Raw genomic sequence first — 17,033 nt, forward strand, 5'->3', positions numbered from 1 at the left:
GCGTTGGCGCATACACACACACAATCGCCCACATTTGTATTCCCACTTTCAATCTTACCCGCATAATCCTTGACCCAACTGATCCATACTGTCTTATGCTCTTCTTCCATCTTTTACTCACAACTATACATACACCTTCTTTTGCCCGCTCATTCTCACCTACTCCTGCACATATACCCCATCCATACTCCCATTCTCTCACACTCTCACCTCTCCATTTCGTTTAAGTTATTCCGTATACATCAACTTTCACACCCTCAAGCACCTGGAAAATTTCTCTCTCTTTCACCTCATCATTCGCTCCCCATAAAACAATTAACTCAGATCCAAACGACCACTCCTTAAAGGATTGTGGTGTCTAGCTATATATAAATAGATAGAACTCTCTTCTTCTTCTTGGCTCTTCTTAACCCCTGTTTCTTCACCGGACTGCCGCAGCTTTATCTCTTTTTAATCGTTAAGTCAATGGTCTCTGTTTCTCAGTTTGCCTGGATCCATCCACCACTACGGCGGGCGTGTAGCACCCGTCTAGCAGCAAACTCTCAACCCTTTTCAGTCCAGCTCTCTAATGCAAGAGTTAATTGTTACTCCCAGTCCTTCATGTATGAAACAGGTCAACTCTGCAGCTGTCTTTGCCCGTCTGTATTTCTTGTTATGTCTGTCATGCTATGTCTATGTCATGCTATGTCTGTCATGCTATGTCTATGTCATGCTATGTCTATGTCATGCTATGTCTATGTCATGCTATGTCTGTTAAGTTGGTGCTGATCCCATTTTATGTATATTTAAGAAAAGAATTCATCCTGTGTCGAACTTTGTTCGAATCTGTCAGTTATCAAACCGACCTGATGAAAGGGTTGGCTGTTTATTAACGAGGCAGTGAGAATAAAACCAGCAGTCGAAGAGGTTGTCTTCCTCCTTCCCTTGCCTGTGCCCAGACTTTATTACAAGCTATCTAGGCATTCTCTCGCAACTTATGATGGACGGAAGTGATAGTGGCAAACCGGCATCGTCAACCTCAGCCCGAGGAGACAGCCTTACGACGGAACTTCGTCTGATCCCGGAATTTGACGGTACTTCGCACTCGGTGGTAGAGTGGATCGAAAAGCTGGAGATGGTTTGTCGGCTACGAGGGATCTCTGATCTACACACCATTGTGCCACTGCGACTCACAGGTGGGGCTTTCTCTGTTTATCAGCAGCTCAGCAGCGTAGACAAGGGGAACTTCGACACCATAAAGGATGCACTCACCTCGGCATTTGCTGCAGACAAGTTTGTTGCCTATGAGCAGTTTGTGGACCGTAGGCTGCGTGATGGCGAGTCTGTTGACGTGTACTTGGCTGACCTGCACCACCTGACTACACGATTTGGAGGAATGACCGACGCCGGTCTATGTTGTGCTTTTTTAGCTGGTCTTCCAGAAGCTGTTCGCCACATTCTGAGAGCTGGTTCATGCATGGAAACTATGGATATTAACCAACTTCTGAACCGAGCTCGAGCTGTTCTAGCTGATAATTACCTCGATGATGGGGCATCAGCACAACCAGCCGGCTCCAGACAGCACACAGTGGCTCCTGCATTAGTTGGTGTTGGTGGTGTGCGCTGCCATTCCTGTAACCAGCCGAACCACTACGCTCGTGACTGCCAGGCTGGACGCAGTGTGCGCAGAGGTGGGCGAGGTAATGTGCGCTGCTTCAGATGCGGGGGACGAGTCCATATCGCTACCTCATGCCCTTCGGGAAATGGATCAGGAGAGGTGGGACCAGTGCCAGCCTCCTCTCCAGACCGTCAGTGAGAGGCGCTTTACCAGTGACTCGCTTGGTTGTTGATGGAAAGAACTGTGATGCCCTGGTAGACACCGGCTGTACTCAGAGTATTGCACACGTTTCCATGTGCTCTCGCTGGACCAAAGGAAATATCAGTGTGAGGACAGTAAGTGGTGAGCTTTATATGTGTATGGGAACAGGTGTGGTAACAGTCCAGCTATTGTCAGGAGTGTCCGTGTCTGTGAATGTGATTGTAGTGCCTTCCAAGCCGCTTAATTTTGACTTTATTCTGGGCATGAACGGTGTTGAAGCCCTGCAGGGAGTGACAGTGCATTCACCGGACAAAGTGCGATTTGGTATTGAGGAAGTGCAGGCTTCAGCCGTGACAGTACCTACCATACAACGAAATATTGTCGAGAGGGATTTTGAAGTAACATATGACAGTGCAGCTAAAAAGTGGACAGTGTTGTGGAACTGGCGTGATAACTCAGAGCCTCCACGACTACTGAATACTGTCTCTGAATACAGGGTGCTGAATGAAGCTCGAAAAGAATATGAAAATGAACTGTGTGAATGGATTAAGGACGGATGGCTGGTTCCATACAACGAGAGTATACATGGCCCTGTGAAAGGAACTATCCCTCTGATGGCTGTCGTGCAGCAAAACAAAAAAAAAGTACGCCCTGTCCTTGATTTTCGTGAGTTGAATGCCCATCTTAATTTGCACACAGCTGAAGCGGACGTCTGCACTGAGAAGATAAGGGAGTGGCGCAGGCGTGGACAGAGGGTCGCTCTCATTGACTTGCGCAAGGCTTACCTACAGATACACGTTCACAGATCGCTATGGTCGTCCCAGACAGTGGTGTTCCGTGGGAGACGTTACTGTTTGACTAGACTGGGCTTTGGACTGAACATCGCACCACTAGTATTGAAGGAGGTCCTGAGTCGTGTGTTGAGCATGGATGAGAAGATAAACCGCGCCACTTCACCATACCTGGACGATATTCTGGTGGACGAAAGTGTGGCGAGTGCAGCAGAAGTGGAATGTCACCTCAGTCGTCACGGCCTGCTCTGCAAACCTCCAGAGATTGTGTCTGAAGGAGCTCGTGTGCTGGGCATTAGAGTCTGGGGGGAGCACGATCGTCTCGTCTGGAAGCGTGATAACGGCGTTGGCAAGCTACCTGAAAAGCTGACTAGGCGGACAGTGTTTTCACTCTGCGGGCAGCTAACGAGTCACCTTCCTGTTTGTGGCTGGTTGCGAGTGGCGGCGTCGTACATTAAAAGACGGGCCAATGAGGTCACGACTACGTGGGACGACGAGATTAATGACCTCAGTTTGCACTCGATGCTTGCAGACACGTTGGAGCGGGTGAAGAACTCAGACCCAGCCCGAGGACGATGGGATGTGGCGGGAGACGAAGCTATACTATGGGTAGATGCAAGTTCACTCGCATTGGGAGCTGTGTTGGAGGTGAAAGGTGAAGTTATTGAAGACTCATGTTGGTTACGACGGGACGAGTGCTCTCACATTAATCTTGCGGAGCTGGACGCTGTTATTAAGGGGATAAATCTTGCAATCTCCTGGAAGATGAAACAGCTGACTCTTATGACTGACTCAAGAACTGTGTTCCACTGGATCGCGGATGCTCTCTCAGGAAAATCTCGTTTGAAGACTAGAGCTTCCAGTGAAATGTTGATCTGTAGGCGCCTAGAGACTTTTAAATCTATCATCGTCGAGTATAATCTGTGTCTGGAAGTAAAGTTTGTGTCTTCTACTGAAAACAAAGCAGATGCGCTAACACGAGTACCGAAGAGGTGGATGACACTAGCAAACGGGCAGACAAGCTGTGCAGCTGTTGCCAGTGTTTCAGACAGGGACATCGTTAACATTCATGAAACCAGCGGGCATCTCGGCATCAAGCGTACACTGTACTTCTGCAGAAGGCTCTATCCTACGGTTCAGATGCAGCAGGTTCGCAGTGTTCTTCAGAGTTGTCAAGAATGTCAATCCTTTGATCCGGCACCAGAGAAGTGGAAGAAAGGGGAGTTGGGGGTTTCAGAGATCTGGAGCAGAGTTAGCATGGACGTCTGTCATGTCAGAAACCAGCACTATCTGACGCTCATCGACTGCGGGCCAACACGTTATGCCATCTGGAAAAGACTCAGGCGGCAAGATGTCATCAGTGTTGTTGAACAGCTAGAGTCTGTGTTTTATGAACGTGGAGCACCTAAGGAGCTATTAACTGACAATGCTGCCAGCTTCCGTAGCTCAACGATCAAAGAGTTCGCCAGGCGTTGGGGTATGGTCATCAGGTATCAGTGTGCCAACGCTCCATCTGGTAATGGAATATCAGAGAGAAATCATCGAACCGTGAAAACTATACTGGCACGGAAAGGCTGTTCCGTAGCTGAAGCAGTGTACCGCTACAACGTTATGCCACGAGGTGATGATGCCTCATCTGCCCCTGCCAACCAGATATTTAGATACGAGGTCAGACTGCTGGGTATCGACGGAGTAACTCTGCAAGATCAGCCGGTGGAAGAACAACATCGCTTCAGCGTCGGTGATCGTGTGTGGATCCGGCATCCCAGCAGACGCTGCGATTCTTGAAGCACAGAGGGCACAGTAACGCGAGTTGTATCTGCCCAGAACGTCGAGGTGGATGGTATGCCTCGTCATGTGCGTGACCTAAGGCTGGCAACATCGCTGTCTACTGCCCCAGAGGATTCACTAGCTGAAGAAAGCCCTGAATCAGAAACAGAAGATGATTTGCTAATTGATGTGAGAGGTCCTTCGAATGAGTCTACGTCAAGTGATACGTCAAGTGAAGACGAAGTAGATAGTCCAGGGAGACCACTGCCCCGTCGAGGTTCTAGGGAGCGCCGTCCAGTACGGCCGTTCCAATATAGTGATCTTTAGAAGATCAGGGGGGAGTGTTATGTCTGTCATGCTATGTCTATGTCATGCTATGTCTGTCATGCTATGTCTATGTCATGCTATGTCTATGTCATGCTATGTCTATGTCATGCTATGTCTATGTCATGCTATGTCTGTTAAGTTGGTGCTGATCCCATTTTATGTATATTTAAGAAAAGAATTCATCCTGTGTCGAACTTTGTTCGAATCTGTCAGTTATCAAACCGACCTGATGAAAGGGTTGGCTGTTTATTAACGAGGCAGTGAGAATAAAACCAGCAGTCGAAGAGGTTGTCTTCCTCCTTCCCTTGCCTGTGCCCAGACTTTATTACATTTCTTACTGCCTATGATCTCCAGTCATTTAAGAGGAGTGTGTCCTGGCATCTCGAAATGAACGGATCTTGAATTTGTCTCTTGTTATTTTGTTTTGAAGGAACAATGTTGCGGGCTTTTGGCCTTTGGGTTCTTCTTCCTTGCATAAAAGAGTGATCGGAATTTTAACATATTACTAGTAAAATACCAGAAAATGGTTATTAATGTATAAAAACAACTAAATATTGTCAGGCACCCATAACTCACCGTTCGATAAAGAAAAATCGTCTGGCATTAGCTTGTGTACAGTTATCGAGCTGCCCCATCCCAGAGAGGGTTCACGGTATCACAACTGACACTTTCAGGCTCATATGACTAACTCTTAGCTGAATAAGGCTGTCTGGTCTTAGCTGGAATAAAATGGTAGAAAATACGCATGAAAGATTTAATATTCAGTGTAATGTTACAAATGACTTGGAAGTGGACATAATTGCACCTCACGCACTATCACTTTAATCTTTCTAAATCCACGCCATCCTCCTTAGCCTGGGGGAGGCTTTGATATATCAGTTAGAGGGGCTGGATATAGCTTAATTAACCCTTTCATTGCAACAGAGTTTTGCCTAAGCTGAACGAAATTGTCTGACAGTGGTAAGTACAAAATATTCTTCATATTACAATACCAAGTTAAAAAAGCAGCGTGGAAAAGGTGTAAAAGAGCCAATTAAGGTAAATGTGATTTCTGGTTCCTTAGTCATAATCATGCTTGTGGTCTGGTTGCGTACTGAGCTGCCTTTTTATGCATTAATCTTTATTCATAGCGTTGAGAGTGGGTGAAAAAACAAATGCAGTCAGAGAAAATTACTTAAAAAACAATTAACGGCTGTGGAAATTTGTTTATGGTAAAAATTGGCTAAAATACTTTATGAACACTTCCGCTGATAACCGAAGTGGAGTGGTGTGTGAATTTGGAGCAGTTGGTGGCTAAGATATGTAAAGAAATAAACTGGTATGGATGAGGTGCTAATGGGTCTCATAAGCTTATTAGATTACAGACCTTAATGATGGAAGTGGTGGTAAAGTGGAGGTGAAATGAAGATGAATTGATGGTGATGTGGAGATGAAGTGAAGCTGAAGTGGAGGTGAAGTGGAAGTGATGAAAAGATGAAGTGGGGTGAAGTGATGAAATTGCAGTGGAGTTGAAGTGGATGTGCAGTGGAAACTGAGTCGAGGTGACGTGGACGTAAACGGGGTAAATGATAATGGGGCGAGGATTTGATGAAGCTGAGATGAGGACAGCGGACAGAATGGTTAGTGGTCACAACTAGAACGCAGCAAGAGAACCCTGTAGAAAGACCTGGGTGATATGATGCAGGTGGTTGGCACATCATACACAACAACAGACCTTGATAATCGAGGTGTCAGTATGGAAGAGTGAATATAGAGTTGAAGTGTAGATGAAGTGGTATTGGAGTGAAGCGTGGTTGAAGTGAGCGTGAGATGTCTGTGGGCTGAAAGTTTGGTGTACACAGGTCGAGCGCACCCAGAACACAATACTGAAGGACGTCGGACGCCTAGCGGCCAGCAAGCAGGTGGACGCATTCCTCTTCCTTGTATTCGTCCTCGGCATCAACTGGGGCTTCTTGGACGGCTTCCTTTTTGTGTATCTCAAGAGCCTCGACGCCTCTAACTACCTCATGGGTTAGTAAAATAGAATATCTGTTATTATGTACAGCATCAAATCTTAGGGTAATATCAGATCATACCAAATCTCTATCATTATCTCCAGTCTGAAATCATATAAAACAAGAAAAATCGCCCACCACACTTTAAGGGACATTTTTCCGTCAGTTGCCTTGTAGTGTAACATCGGATATATATACCCAAGAAAACGGGGTGCTTTAGGGAAGTGTGCTTAGCCCCACATTGTTCAGTACTATGATAAGTGATATTCTGTCATCAGCTCCCATCCCGAGGTATCTTAAATACTCACACAATACTGACGATTGTGCAATATGGCACTCTTCCTGTAATGCACAATTTTCAACTGAGCGGATTCCAGCAACCCTTGACTCCGTCCACCAGTGGGCCATGCAGTGGGGATTCACGTTTTCCATCCTTAGATGTACTGCTGTAGTTTTTACAGCCTGTAACGTCCCTGATTTGCATTTGGCTTTGGATACTCAGGCGGTACCTCTTCAAAATTAGGTCAAATTTTTTGGCTTGCATTTTGATCACAGATTAAACTTTAAACATCATATTAATAATTTAATTGCTTGTTATGGTAAACCAATAAATGTCCTTAACTAGCTGGACTATGACTCACAGGCGTATGGGTCGGTATCTGATACCACATTGAGGTCGGATGTGTTACGGAATAAATGTTTAAGAATGTTTTAGAGCCTGAAAGTGTACACGCGTAGCTCGAACGGAGGTGGAGGCAAACATACATCGCCTCCTTATTCTCCGAGACCAGCTAATAATATCTTATGGAATAAGAATCTTGAGAAAATCTGGTATCGGCAATGTGGCCTGTGCTCCCCTGCGTCAACACCATCCTATGTGGGGGTTTCGCTGGCCACTTGCTGTTCGCCTCTACTTACTAACTTAGGAGCTTGGTGTGGACCTCAATGACTGTGACAAATTGGTGTTTTATAAATATAGCTCCTTGGGAGCCATCCAGTTTTGATATTGATGTCTCATGGCTCCCAGCACCGCAGACCAAGGGATCGGGGGCGGAGGTCCACCACTTGTTTTGCAACATCATTGTGCATATTTTGGGGTCCCACCAATTGTACACCAATGGCTCCAAGTTGGGTAAATGTGTGGATGCTTATGTGTGGTCGACTGAATGTGACATCAGGTTTCGGTTGCTGACTTATACACCTATGTTTACCTCTGAACTTTTTTGCGATAGACAAAAAGCCATAGACTGTGTTCTATATTCTAGACATGATTCATTTGTCATATTTTCAGATTCAAAGTCAGCCCTTTAGGCAACTGCTTCTTGCAATACTGATTCTCATGAGATCCAGGGCCGCATCATTAATAATCTCCATTCGTGGAACAAGTCCTTCAGCTGATTTGGGTACCTGGTCATTGTCATATCTACGGCAATGAGCAGACTGACTTACTAGCAAAGTCGGCTGTGGAGCTCGGAGAGACTTTGGACTTTTCTCTTGATCCACGGTTAAGTCTCTCCCTTGGAAGGATATCAGTAAATCTTCTGTGGCAGGGTCAATGGGCCAGACTGAATATACCGACATGCAAGCCACTCCTTGGTGACTAGAACAGTGCAAATCATCCCAGTCGCTTGGAAGAAAGAGTACTGGCATTGCTGTAGTTAAGTAGCACACGTCTCACACTTACCTTGCCGTATATTGAAAGACGATTTCCACCGTACTGTGACATATATGGTATGGTGTTATCTATCACTTGTACCGTGCTGCATTGTCGGTGATTAATTCGTGGACGTGCTTCACATCCAAATTACTATGGCACAGCAGTCATCCTCTTCACCCTTTCCACCATCTTGGGTGATGGGAATATTGTTTTGGCTGATAAATTGATGGTTTCTTGAGGAAGACCGGACTAATCTGAGTCATGTGACTATTTTTTTACTGTGTGATTGTGGTTTTTATCGACTATGAGTAGATATATAGTGTATTGACAGTTGACGTATATGAAATAGCTCCTGCTTCTTACAGTTCTGTTTCTTTTAATGATGTCCTCTATATTAAAACAAGTGCCTCGCCTGACAGTCGCCAGTTGATGAGTGCAAGTGTGCAATACAGAAAAGGTGTTGGGCACTTTCAGTCGATGGTGTTCTGTTGGGCGAGGTATTTCACTTCTTGTATAGATATAAATGGTATGCATCTGTTTGTATAAGTTTTCTTAATCATGGTCGACGGTTGACGTATATGGAAGAGTTCCTGACTCGTCTGGTTCTCTTTCATATATTGATGTCTCCTGTAGGAATCCATGTGCCTCTACCGACAGTCCGCAAGTGATGCGTGCAGGTGTGTAATGTAGAAAGGCATAACCTACCTCCAATCGATGGTGTTCTGTTGGTCGAGGTATTCTCCCTGTTAGTTTAAGCATACCAGTTAGGTTGAGCTATTTGGTTCTTTAGGCTTAGGTGTAGGGTAGCGATTTGTTTGTTCGGGTTATCAGCATGAAGCTGTTAGATTAGTTTTTTTTTTTTTTTCTAAATTACATGATGATGTAACAATAAAATGAAAAGAATTATAAACAAACTAATTTTAAAAATACGTACAATAATTTTTTTGTGTTAATGACCTTGGCCTTCGAGCCAATGGTCGATGGAAAAAAAAAAAAAAGCAGGCTGCACAGTCAGTTTAATGGTCCGTCCACATGCTGAGAGACAACTGTGGTGTTTGAGTATGATGACATATATTGATCATAATAATAATAATAATAATTATTATTATTATTATAAATAATAATAATAATAACTAGAACATAAAAAAATGTCCAAAGGCGAGTTTGATAAAGACAAACTTTCCACAGCCATAGCCTACTAGACGCCGAGCTATAAATTGACCTTGCAGTCAAGGTCATTGATCTTGAGCATGTCACCTTAGGTCATCACAGTCTATGAGTCCACCAAGTTGGTGGCTCTGTCTTTTATCCTTCATGGAAATTAGGTGAGTGGAATATCTGGAAACCCCCCAATTTTTTGCTCCAGGCTTTCTCAAATAATAATCAACCGATTGGAGCCAAACTCCTTTCAGCACTGCGTCCACCATAAGGCTATGTTGTAGCAGAAATCCGGCTTCCCAGCCCTTAATAGGACTGGGGCAAATCTGTAACACTGTAGGTGTGAGGGGTACATGCTGCCACAGGAGAAAAACAAAAGTAAAAAATTGCCGAACATAATTTTCATTAAACCAAATACACAGGACTACTCTTTAGCATTATATGTGTGTGTTTAACATGAAACAAAAATTTAAATGACAACATTTCCTTACTTTCCCTCCAATGGAAAATAATTACTTTGGAAAAATAGGTAATTTCTCATGATTATTTTATGAACCTTATTATACTTTTATATTATTATGTTGTTATAATATTATAATAGGTTGGGGTATATTGTTATATTATATTAGGTTAGGTTAGGTAAGGTTATACCTGTACTTACCTTACCCCACTGTGCAGGACACTATAGGTAGCCTTAAATGAATAAAATCGTCACAAGAAAAGACATGATCGGAGTGAAGGAATTAATTTCACATTATCATGAGAAAAAACTATGTTTTTCTTTATGATCACCGATATAATTTAAACCGATTATATGTAAAACTTTTGAAGTACACATTTGTCCCTTTCGGTTTGTAAATGTTTTTCATATTTTATCCTGACAATGTCCTGGCGATTTTCTTTAACCTCAGGAGAACCCTGGTAGAGAAGAAATTAACGCACGCTAAATGTAACACCCGCCTTTTCAAAAAGCCTAAGCTCAGTAAATTCGTTTGATGGTAGCAAAAAATAAACTAAACATACGTCCTCGGGGTAAAGTTGTGACACATTTCACGAAACGTTTATTATTCGCAGATGAAATTTTATATACAGTACATGCTTTCTCTCGACCAAGTAACAATTACACTCTGTACTTCCAGGTCTGACCATGTCCATATCGCACGTCACCAGCTTCCCAGTCATCTTCTTCGCTGATAAGATCATCAATAGGTTGGGCAGCCTCACAATATTCGGCATTGCGTTTTTCATATACTCCGTCAGAGAATTTACCCTGTCTTTCCTTAGGTAAAATACATCTCTTTTGTTGATGTGAAATATGAGTACGCTGAATATATATATATATATATATATATATATATATATATATATATATGATATTGATGATATATATATCTATATATATCTCTATATATATATATATAAAATCATCATGATGGTGATGATCTATCTATCTGTCTATCTATCGATAGATCTGTAATGTGTGTGTGTGTGTGTACAGTATTAGGTGGACCCAGGTTTTCAAGGTCTTGAGAGACACATGGATGCATGTTTCTAAGTGGCATTATACAAAAATATCCAGAAAAGGGAAAGAAACTGTGTGCTGCCTTCATAGATGAGGAGGAAACATATAACAGAGTAGCTAGACAAGGAATGTGGAAGGTATTAAAAATACATATCAAGTCGATAGGAAGTTGCTGAACGTTGCGATGAGTGTGTATAAAACGCTAGGGCTGCAGTGCGTGTGAAAAGTGAATTCAGCTCGTCTGATTTAAATGTTGGATTGAAATTGGGGTGTGCCATGTCTCCGTGATTGTACAGTTTATACATGGATGGAGTTATAAATGCGATATAGTTAGGCAGTGATGTTGAAGTCTCTTTAATAAGAGAGGGTTGGGTATGGAAAGTTTCTGTGATGTTTTCTGATGACAAAAGAACAGTCAAATGAAGATGAATGGAAGACGTTGTAGATGAGTTTGAGAGTATATGAAAGAAACCAAATATCTATCTATCTATTGCCAAACCAATATTAGGGTCAATATACGGTAGATGGTAATAAAGCAATGGTCTTTGAGAGAAATGGATTCACAGAATCCACAATGAGACTGGATGGTGAGAAAATGGAAAATGTGATTGCATTCAAGTATTTGGATAGTGTTATGAGTAAGGATGAAAGTTTAACTAGAAGATGAAGTGCATGAAAGGGTCCAGCAGGGAAGAAAGGTTGCTAGTTCAATGAAAACTGTAATAAGGAACAGGAAGTGAGCATGGAAGCAAAAAACTCACTACATGACAGTACTGTGATCCCCCACTTCAACGTACGGAAGAAAAGCGTTGGCCCTGTTGGAAGGATACAAGTCGAGAGCAGTGAAAATGAGTTATGAGAGGAGCATGGAATTACGTGGAGATACAGACAGACAAATGATGAAGAAGTAATGAGGGTTGTAGTACTGATGTGGATGTGATTGAAAGCGTTAAGATCAATACTCTGAGATGGTCTGGCCATGTGAAAAGAATAGAGACTGAGAGTCTGACTGGAAATGTATGTGAGTGAGGTGGAAGGGGAGAGGGAAAGGGGGAGACCGAGAATGAGATGAAGGGATTGAGTGGAGAGATGTATGAGGGAGGAAGGTGTGAGCTGGAGGGATGGAAGCCAGATGTCAGGGGATAAGGCGATGTGAAGGTAATTCAGGGGATAAGGCGAAGTGAAGGTAATTTGTCTGTGGCCACCCTTCAAAGGATTAAGGCGTCTGGCAATAGACAGAGAGATGGATGTTTTTGATAGATCTCCCAGTCTCACGTTTTGTCTTTCCTTGTTTACGAGTCTTTTCTCACTCCAACTCTACGTGAGAGAGAAGGTTAATTATTAATATTATTATTATTATTATTATTATTATTATTATTATTATTACTGTTATTATTATTATTATTATTATTATTATTATTGATAGGATAAAAACATACAAAATATACACATTGCTTCATTGAAATAAACATGAATGTTGAATCCCTCACTACAGCAACTATTTTACCTTGTTGTACTCTTGCCGTTTACCGGTGATTTTATTCAGCTTCGGACAGTGAAGGAGGCTATTGAAGGCTCTATGTAATCCTTCTATTTCGAAATGTCTTCTCTGCATACTTTCACCTCTCGGTAGGGTAAATATTATAAAATACATTTCTTCGTGCTGAAGGAACTGGTGGCATTTACACAAGGTGATGCTTGTATTAGTGCTGTATGTTAAACTATAGTCATCTCTGGCGACTTTGGCCAAGTGCTGCTTTTTTGTTATACTAATTAGCCTGAGACAATTTTATTCACGTAGAGACCTGTGTTAGACCCCCTTCAGTCAGAGGAAGCCTTTTTAATTTTGTTCTTTCTAACACCAAACGATGTTAAGCATCGTAACGAGAGACATTTCATACTAATCAACGTGATTAATTTGGGGCACTGTGTTAGGGCAGGTAGGCCGGAGTTACCAGTCAATAAAGCAAAGGTGGTCGTCCTGGGAAGAATCAACTTGTTGGTGAAATAACTTGCAAAGAGGATGTATATTGTACACGTCGGTGCTAATATGGTGATTTTTCGTGTTTTGTTTTTAAGAGATCCCTGGCTGGCATTGCCCTTGGAAATGCTTGAGGTGCTGTCCTACAACCTGCCGTGGGTGACCATGATACGACTGTGCCCTGTCCTGGCGCCTAAAGGACTGCTTGCCACTCTGTCAGGCGTTGTCAGCCCTGTACATCATGCTTTTGGTAGGATTATTAACATTTTCTAAACAGGACACAACTCAAGATTGTAATCACCTTGTAGACAAAGTAAGCATAAACTAGAGCAAAGTGACCCAGGTCACAACACCCCACCGACATCCCAAATTTGGGACCTCACACTCCCACCTTTGCCCCTGGTGGATTCCCACTCACACTCTTACCCCTGGTGAATTTTCACCAAAATCGAACCATTTCCTCAAGAGTTAATCAAAGCACAGACTCACAAATAATGTGTGACCTTGACTTTGACCTTTCAAGGTCTCTCAAGGTCAAATGTAATGGTGCCAATAGAATCCCCATACATTACTTCCTAATAGTGATTGAGTAACCATGTGTCTATCTCTCACCGTCTGCGTCCTTATGGCACTTTGAAAAATTTGCTCCAAATTTGGGGTCCCCCATTATCATCCTTACGGCTGGTAGATTTTCACCAAAATCGAACCAGCTCCTCGGTTCCACAGACCCAACACCTGGCAAAGTTTGAAGATGATCCGTTCATTGGTTAAAGAGTTAATCAACGTACAGATTCACAAATAATATGTGACCTTGTCTTTGACCTTTCAAGGTCACCCAAAGTCCAATATAATGGTGCCGATAGCATCCCCATCTATGACTTCCTGTTAGTTATTAAGAGTAACCATGTGTCTGTGTCACACAGTTTGCCTCCTATGGCACTTTGAAAATTTGCTCCAAATTGGGAGCCCCCCACTCCCACCCTTACCCCTGGTGGATTTTCATCAAAATCGAACCACTTCCTCTGTTCAACATACCCAACACCGGTATAAATTTTGAAGTTGATACGTTCATTGGTTCAAGAGTTAATTGATGCATAGACTCACAAATAAACGCCGACGATCATACACACCCCGCCCGCAATGACCTGCAGAATAAATAAATAAATGAATGAACTGATAAATAAATAAATAATTATCTATCTATCTATCTATCTATATATATATATAGATAGATAAATAGATAGATATAGATAGATAGATAGATAGATAGATAGATATAGATAGATAGATAGATATAGATATCTACACACACACACACACACACACACACACACACGACACTCAAGACTTGCATCCTTATCCATGCGTGTTCTAAGAATCAAGGCTTATGTTATTAGCGGAGTTAGCTCAGAGTTACAGTTTATCTCAGTGCACCTTAAGACAAGAGACACCCTTTCATTCAGTCTTATTCCAGAGCCCCAGTTCATCTTGAAGTTTTCCATCAGTCTTTACTCTAAGACTGGATTCACCACACAGTCATCGTCACACCAGTCCTGCTTGTGTAACGTTGGGCAGTTCCATTCCTCTTATAACCTTCAATCATTCGAAGTCAGTCTACTCGTGGGAACCATTTTCTTCTCTGAAATCCAGCCTTTAGGTTTAACAGCAAAGAGGCTTCCTTGGTCCTTGTTATCCCCTAAAAGAAAGTGGAATGCCACTGAGGCCAGCTTCAGTTGACACAAACTCACTCACAAACATAGGCGCCCCTAATAAGGTGCTTACACCTTACCCTAAGAAGGACTCAGTTGTGCCCTGCTTGTAAGGACACATACCACAAAAGCGACGGATTTAGGATGCCTTTATCGTTGTTCTAAGTAATTTTTACATCCCACCTAATTTCTTTTTGCAGCTGTCCAAAGAAGCAACTAAAACACAAAAGAACCAATTAAGGTAAGAAAATATGAATGAAAAAAAAAAAAAAAGCTTGATTATATTCTTATCGTCATCCATATAAATATTAGATTTTCGATAATACAATGATGCTCGAAAGCAGGGATTCCCGGCCTGTTGCTCGAGAACAGCTATGCATGTTGACAGTGTGTTAGTGCTCTATTGCTTTTCTTAAAATCTTGGCCGTGAGCACCAGCAGATATACACGAGTAGAGTTACGGAACCTCATTAAACTAAATTTAGAACGTGTTCATTGAAAAATTTTCAAATCTCCGGCTTAATCAAGAGTGTCCGAAACAGTCTCGTGTTCATAATACCTGAGGTAAAAACTCACTATTTCAAAATCCATTTGTCATTTGCTGCAAACCTGCTGAACACACACACAAAACATTTGAATCCGGAATTACGTGAGATAGTTAACTGTTTTGTTTCACGGGTTGAAAAATATTCTGTTTTTCAAGGTAATCTGTTTTTCTCTGAACATTTGGCTAAATGCTTGGTTCAGAACCCAAACAAACATACCATTTTTATATTATAATGGCCAGTATTGTAACTCTCAGTAACGACATTCAGATTACGTTAAAACATGAAAGTTTATACTGGCATTTTTCGACGTTATGCAATGTCTAGTTATTTTGATTTAAAGAATCTAAAAACGAATATACTTACTTGGGATGACCCACTAGCTGCTACTGAAATGAAAGTGTGTGGAATCTTGTCATCCACAGTGTTAAAACCTTTACACACCAACTCATGCTACAATAATTTCTGGAAAGCTCTAAATCCAGTGATATTCCCCGTCAGTCATGTTAGTGTAATTGCTAACCTTATGCAGGATCATTTATGTATATGAGGCGGCATTTTGTTTAAGGGGCAGTGGACTGTATTTTGGGTAAGTATAAAAATTACTGATCAGTTTTCATGGAAATTTAATACAACACAAAAAGGAAACCATAAATTTGATTTGTATATGAAAAAATTTAGCACTGGTAGCTTATATATGATAATATTGTTGAACACTTCTTAGCTTTGGCAATTTAGGTTTAGGTAAAAATTTAAGCGATTCTATCATATAATTTTTCCCCATCTTTCTTTTTCATATATCAACTTCAAGCTTTCTACACAGTTAAGTGGGTGTCTTATTTGTGTTGTACTAAATTTTCATGAAAATTGGTTAGTAATTATCATACTTACCCCAAATATAGCCCACTGCCCCTCTGGATACTTTGATGAATAAGAAGAAAATTTGACTTAGGATCGGTTGGAGCGATGTCTCAGTGTTGTTTTGGCAGATCGTATAGATATGTGTTTGCAAAAAGCTTGCCAGAACAGTTCAGAATCAACGTTCTTATTGAAACGCTAGACTAGAGAAAAACACTTAGACACAATATAAAAAAAAAAGTAGCAGTTTGTAGTGAATGTGTGAGATTTCTAGGAACATATGGAAGATATTAATTCCAATTATTTGTGTGTTCCTGCATTTCACAAAATTTTGTAGGCAACAAAATGTATTACGAGGGACATGAGAGCTGTAATTAAAATATTATGTATGTATAACTGCTTAGGTTCTGTCAGTGAATACTGCAGATTTTTTGACTGATTATTCCATATATTTGCAAGTCCGAAGTAGTGCTCGCTAAATTATCCCGAATAGGGAAGGTGCTCATCCAGGTCAAAAGGTTGGGCACCCCTACTCTAGAGTAAGTTTAATTAGCGAGATTTATACTGACTTACTATCCTCACCTAACTCTGATTTTATGTAAGCAGAATCACAGAAATCCTATTCCATACAGTATATAAGTGTCTCATCCAGTATGTGACTATTAAGGAAAAGTCTGTCACCACAAAAACAAAAACTGAGTAATGGGAAACGAGCATCTGCTTTCGTCTGGATCAGAAAAAGTACTCTGTGGTTCAGTGAAAATATTTCCTGTTTTGATTTCCCCTAGTGTTCGGTCAGGCTATTTGGTTAAACCACACCAGTTTTGGGTTTTTGTAGGTGTTGGCCATACGAGACGGCATTGCACCATGTGTAATCGCCCAGTGAGATTACATTTTCATACACCAACACCCCATAGTTCCCCA

The 17,033-nt window shown here is 41.8% G+C and overlaps 1 protein-coding gene across 1 annotated transcript; it reads left to right on the forward strand.

Moving 5' to 3' along the window:
- The first annotated feature begins 979 nt into the window (after window positions 1-979).
- Window positions 980-4,686, forward strand: LOC145412890 (uncharacterized). Its single transcript, XM_080282687.1, is given in 2 exon segments — window positions 980-1,670; window positions 1,793-4,686. Coding segments are annotated over 2 exon segments (3,585 nt in total).
- The last annotated feature ends 12,347 nt before the right edge of the window (window positions 4,687-17,033 follow it).

This window comes from Coenobita brevimanus, chromosome 94 (assembly GCF_032717465.1).
Source record: "Coenobita brevimanus isolate Jiangsu-jjx chromosome 94, ASM3271746v2, whole genome shotgun sequence".
NCBI classification, from domain to species: domain Eukaryota; kingdom Metazoa; phylum Arthropoda; class Malacostraca; order Decapoda; family Coenobitidae; genus Coenobita; species Coenobita brevimanus.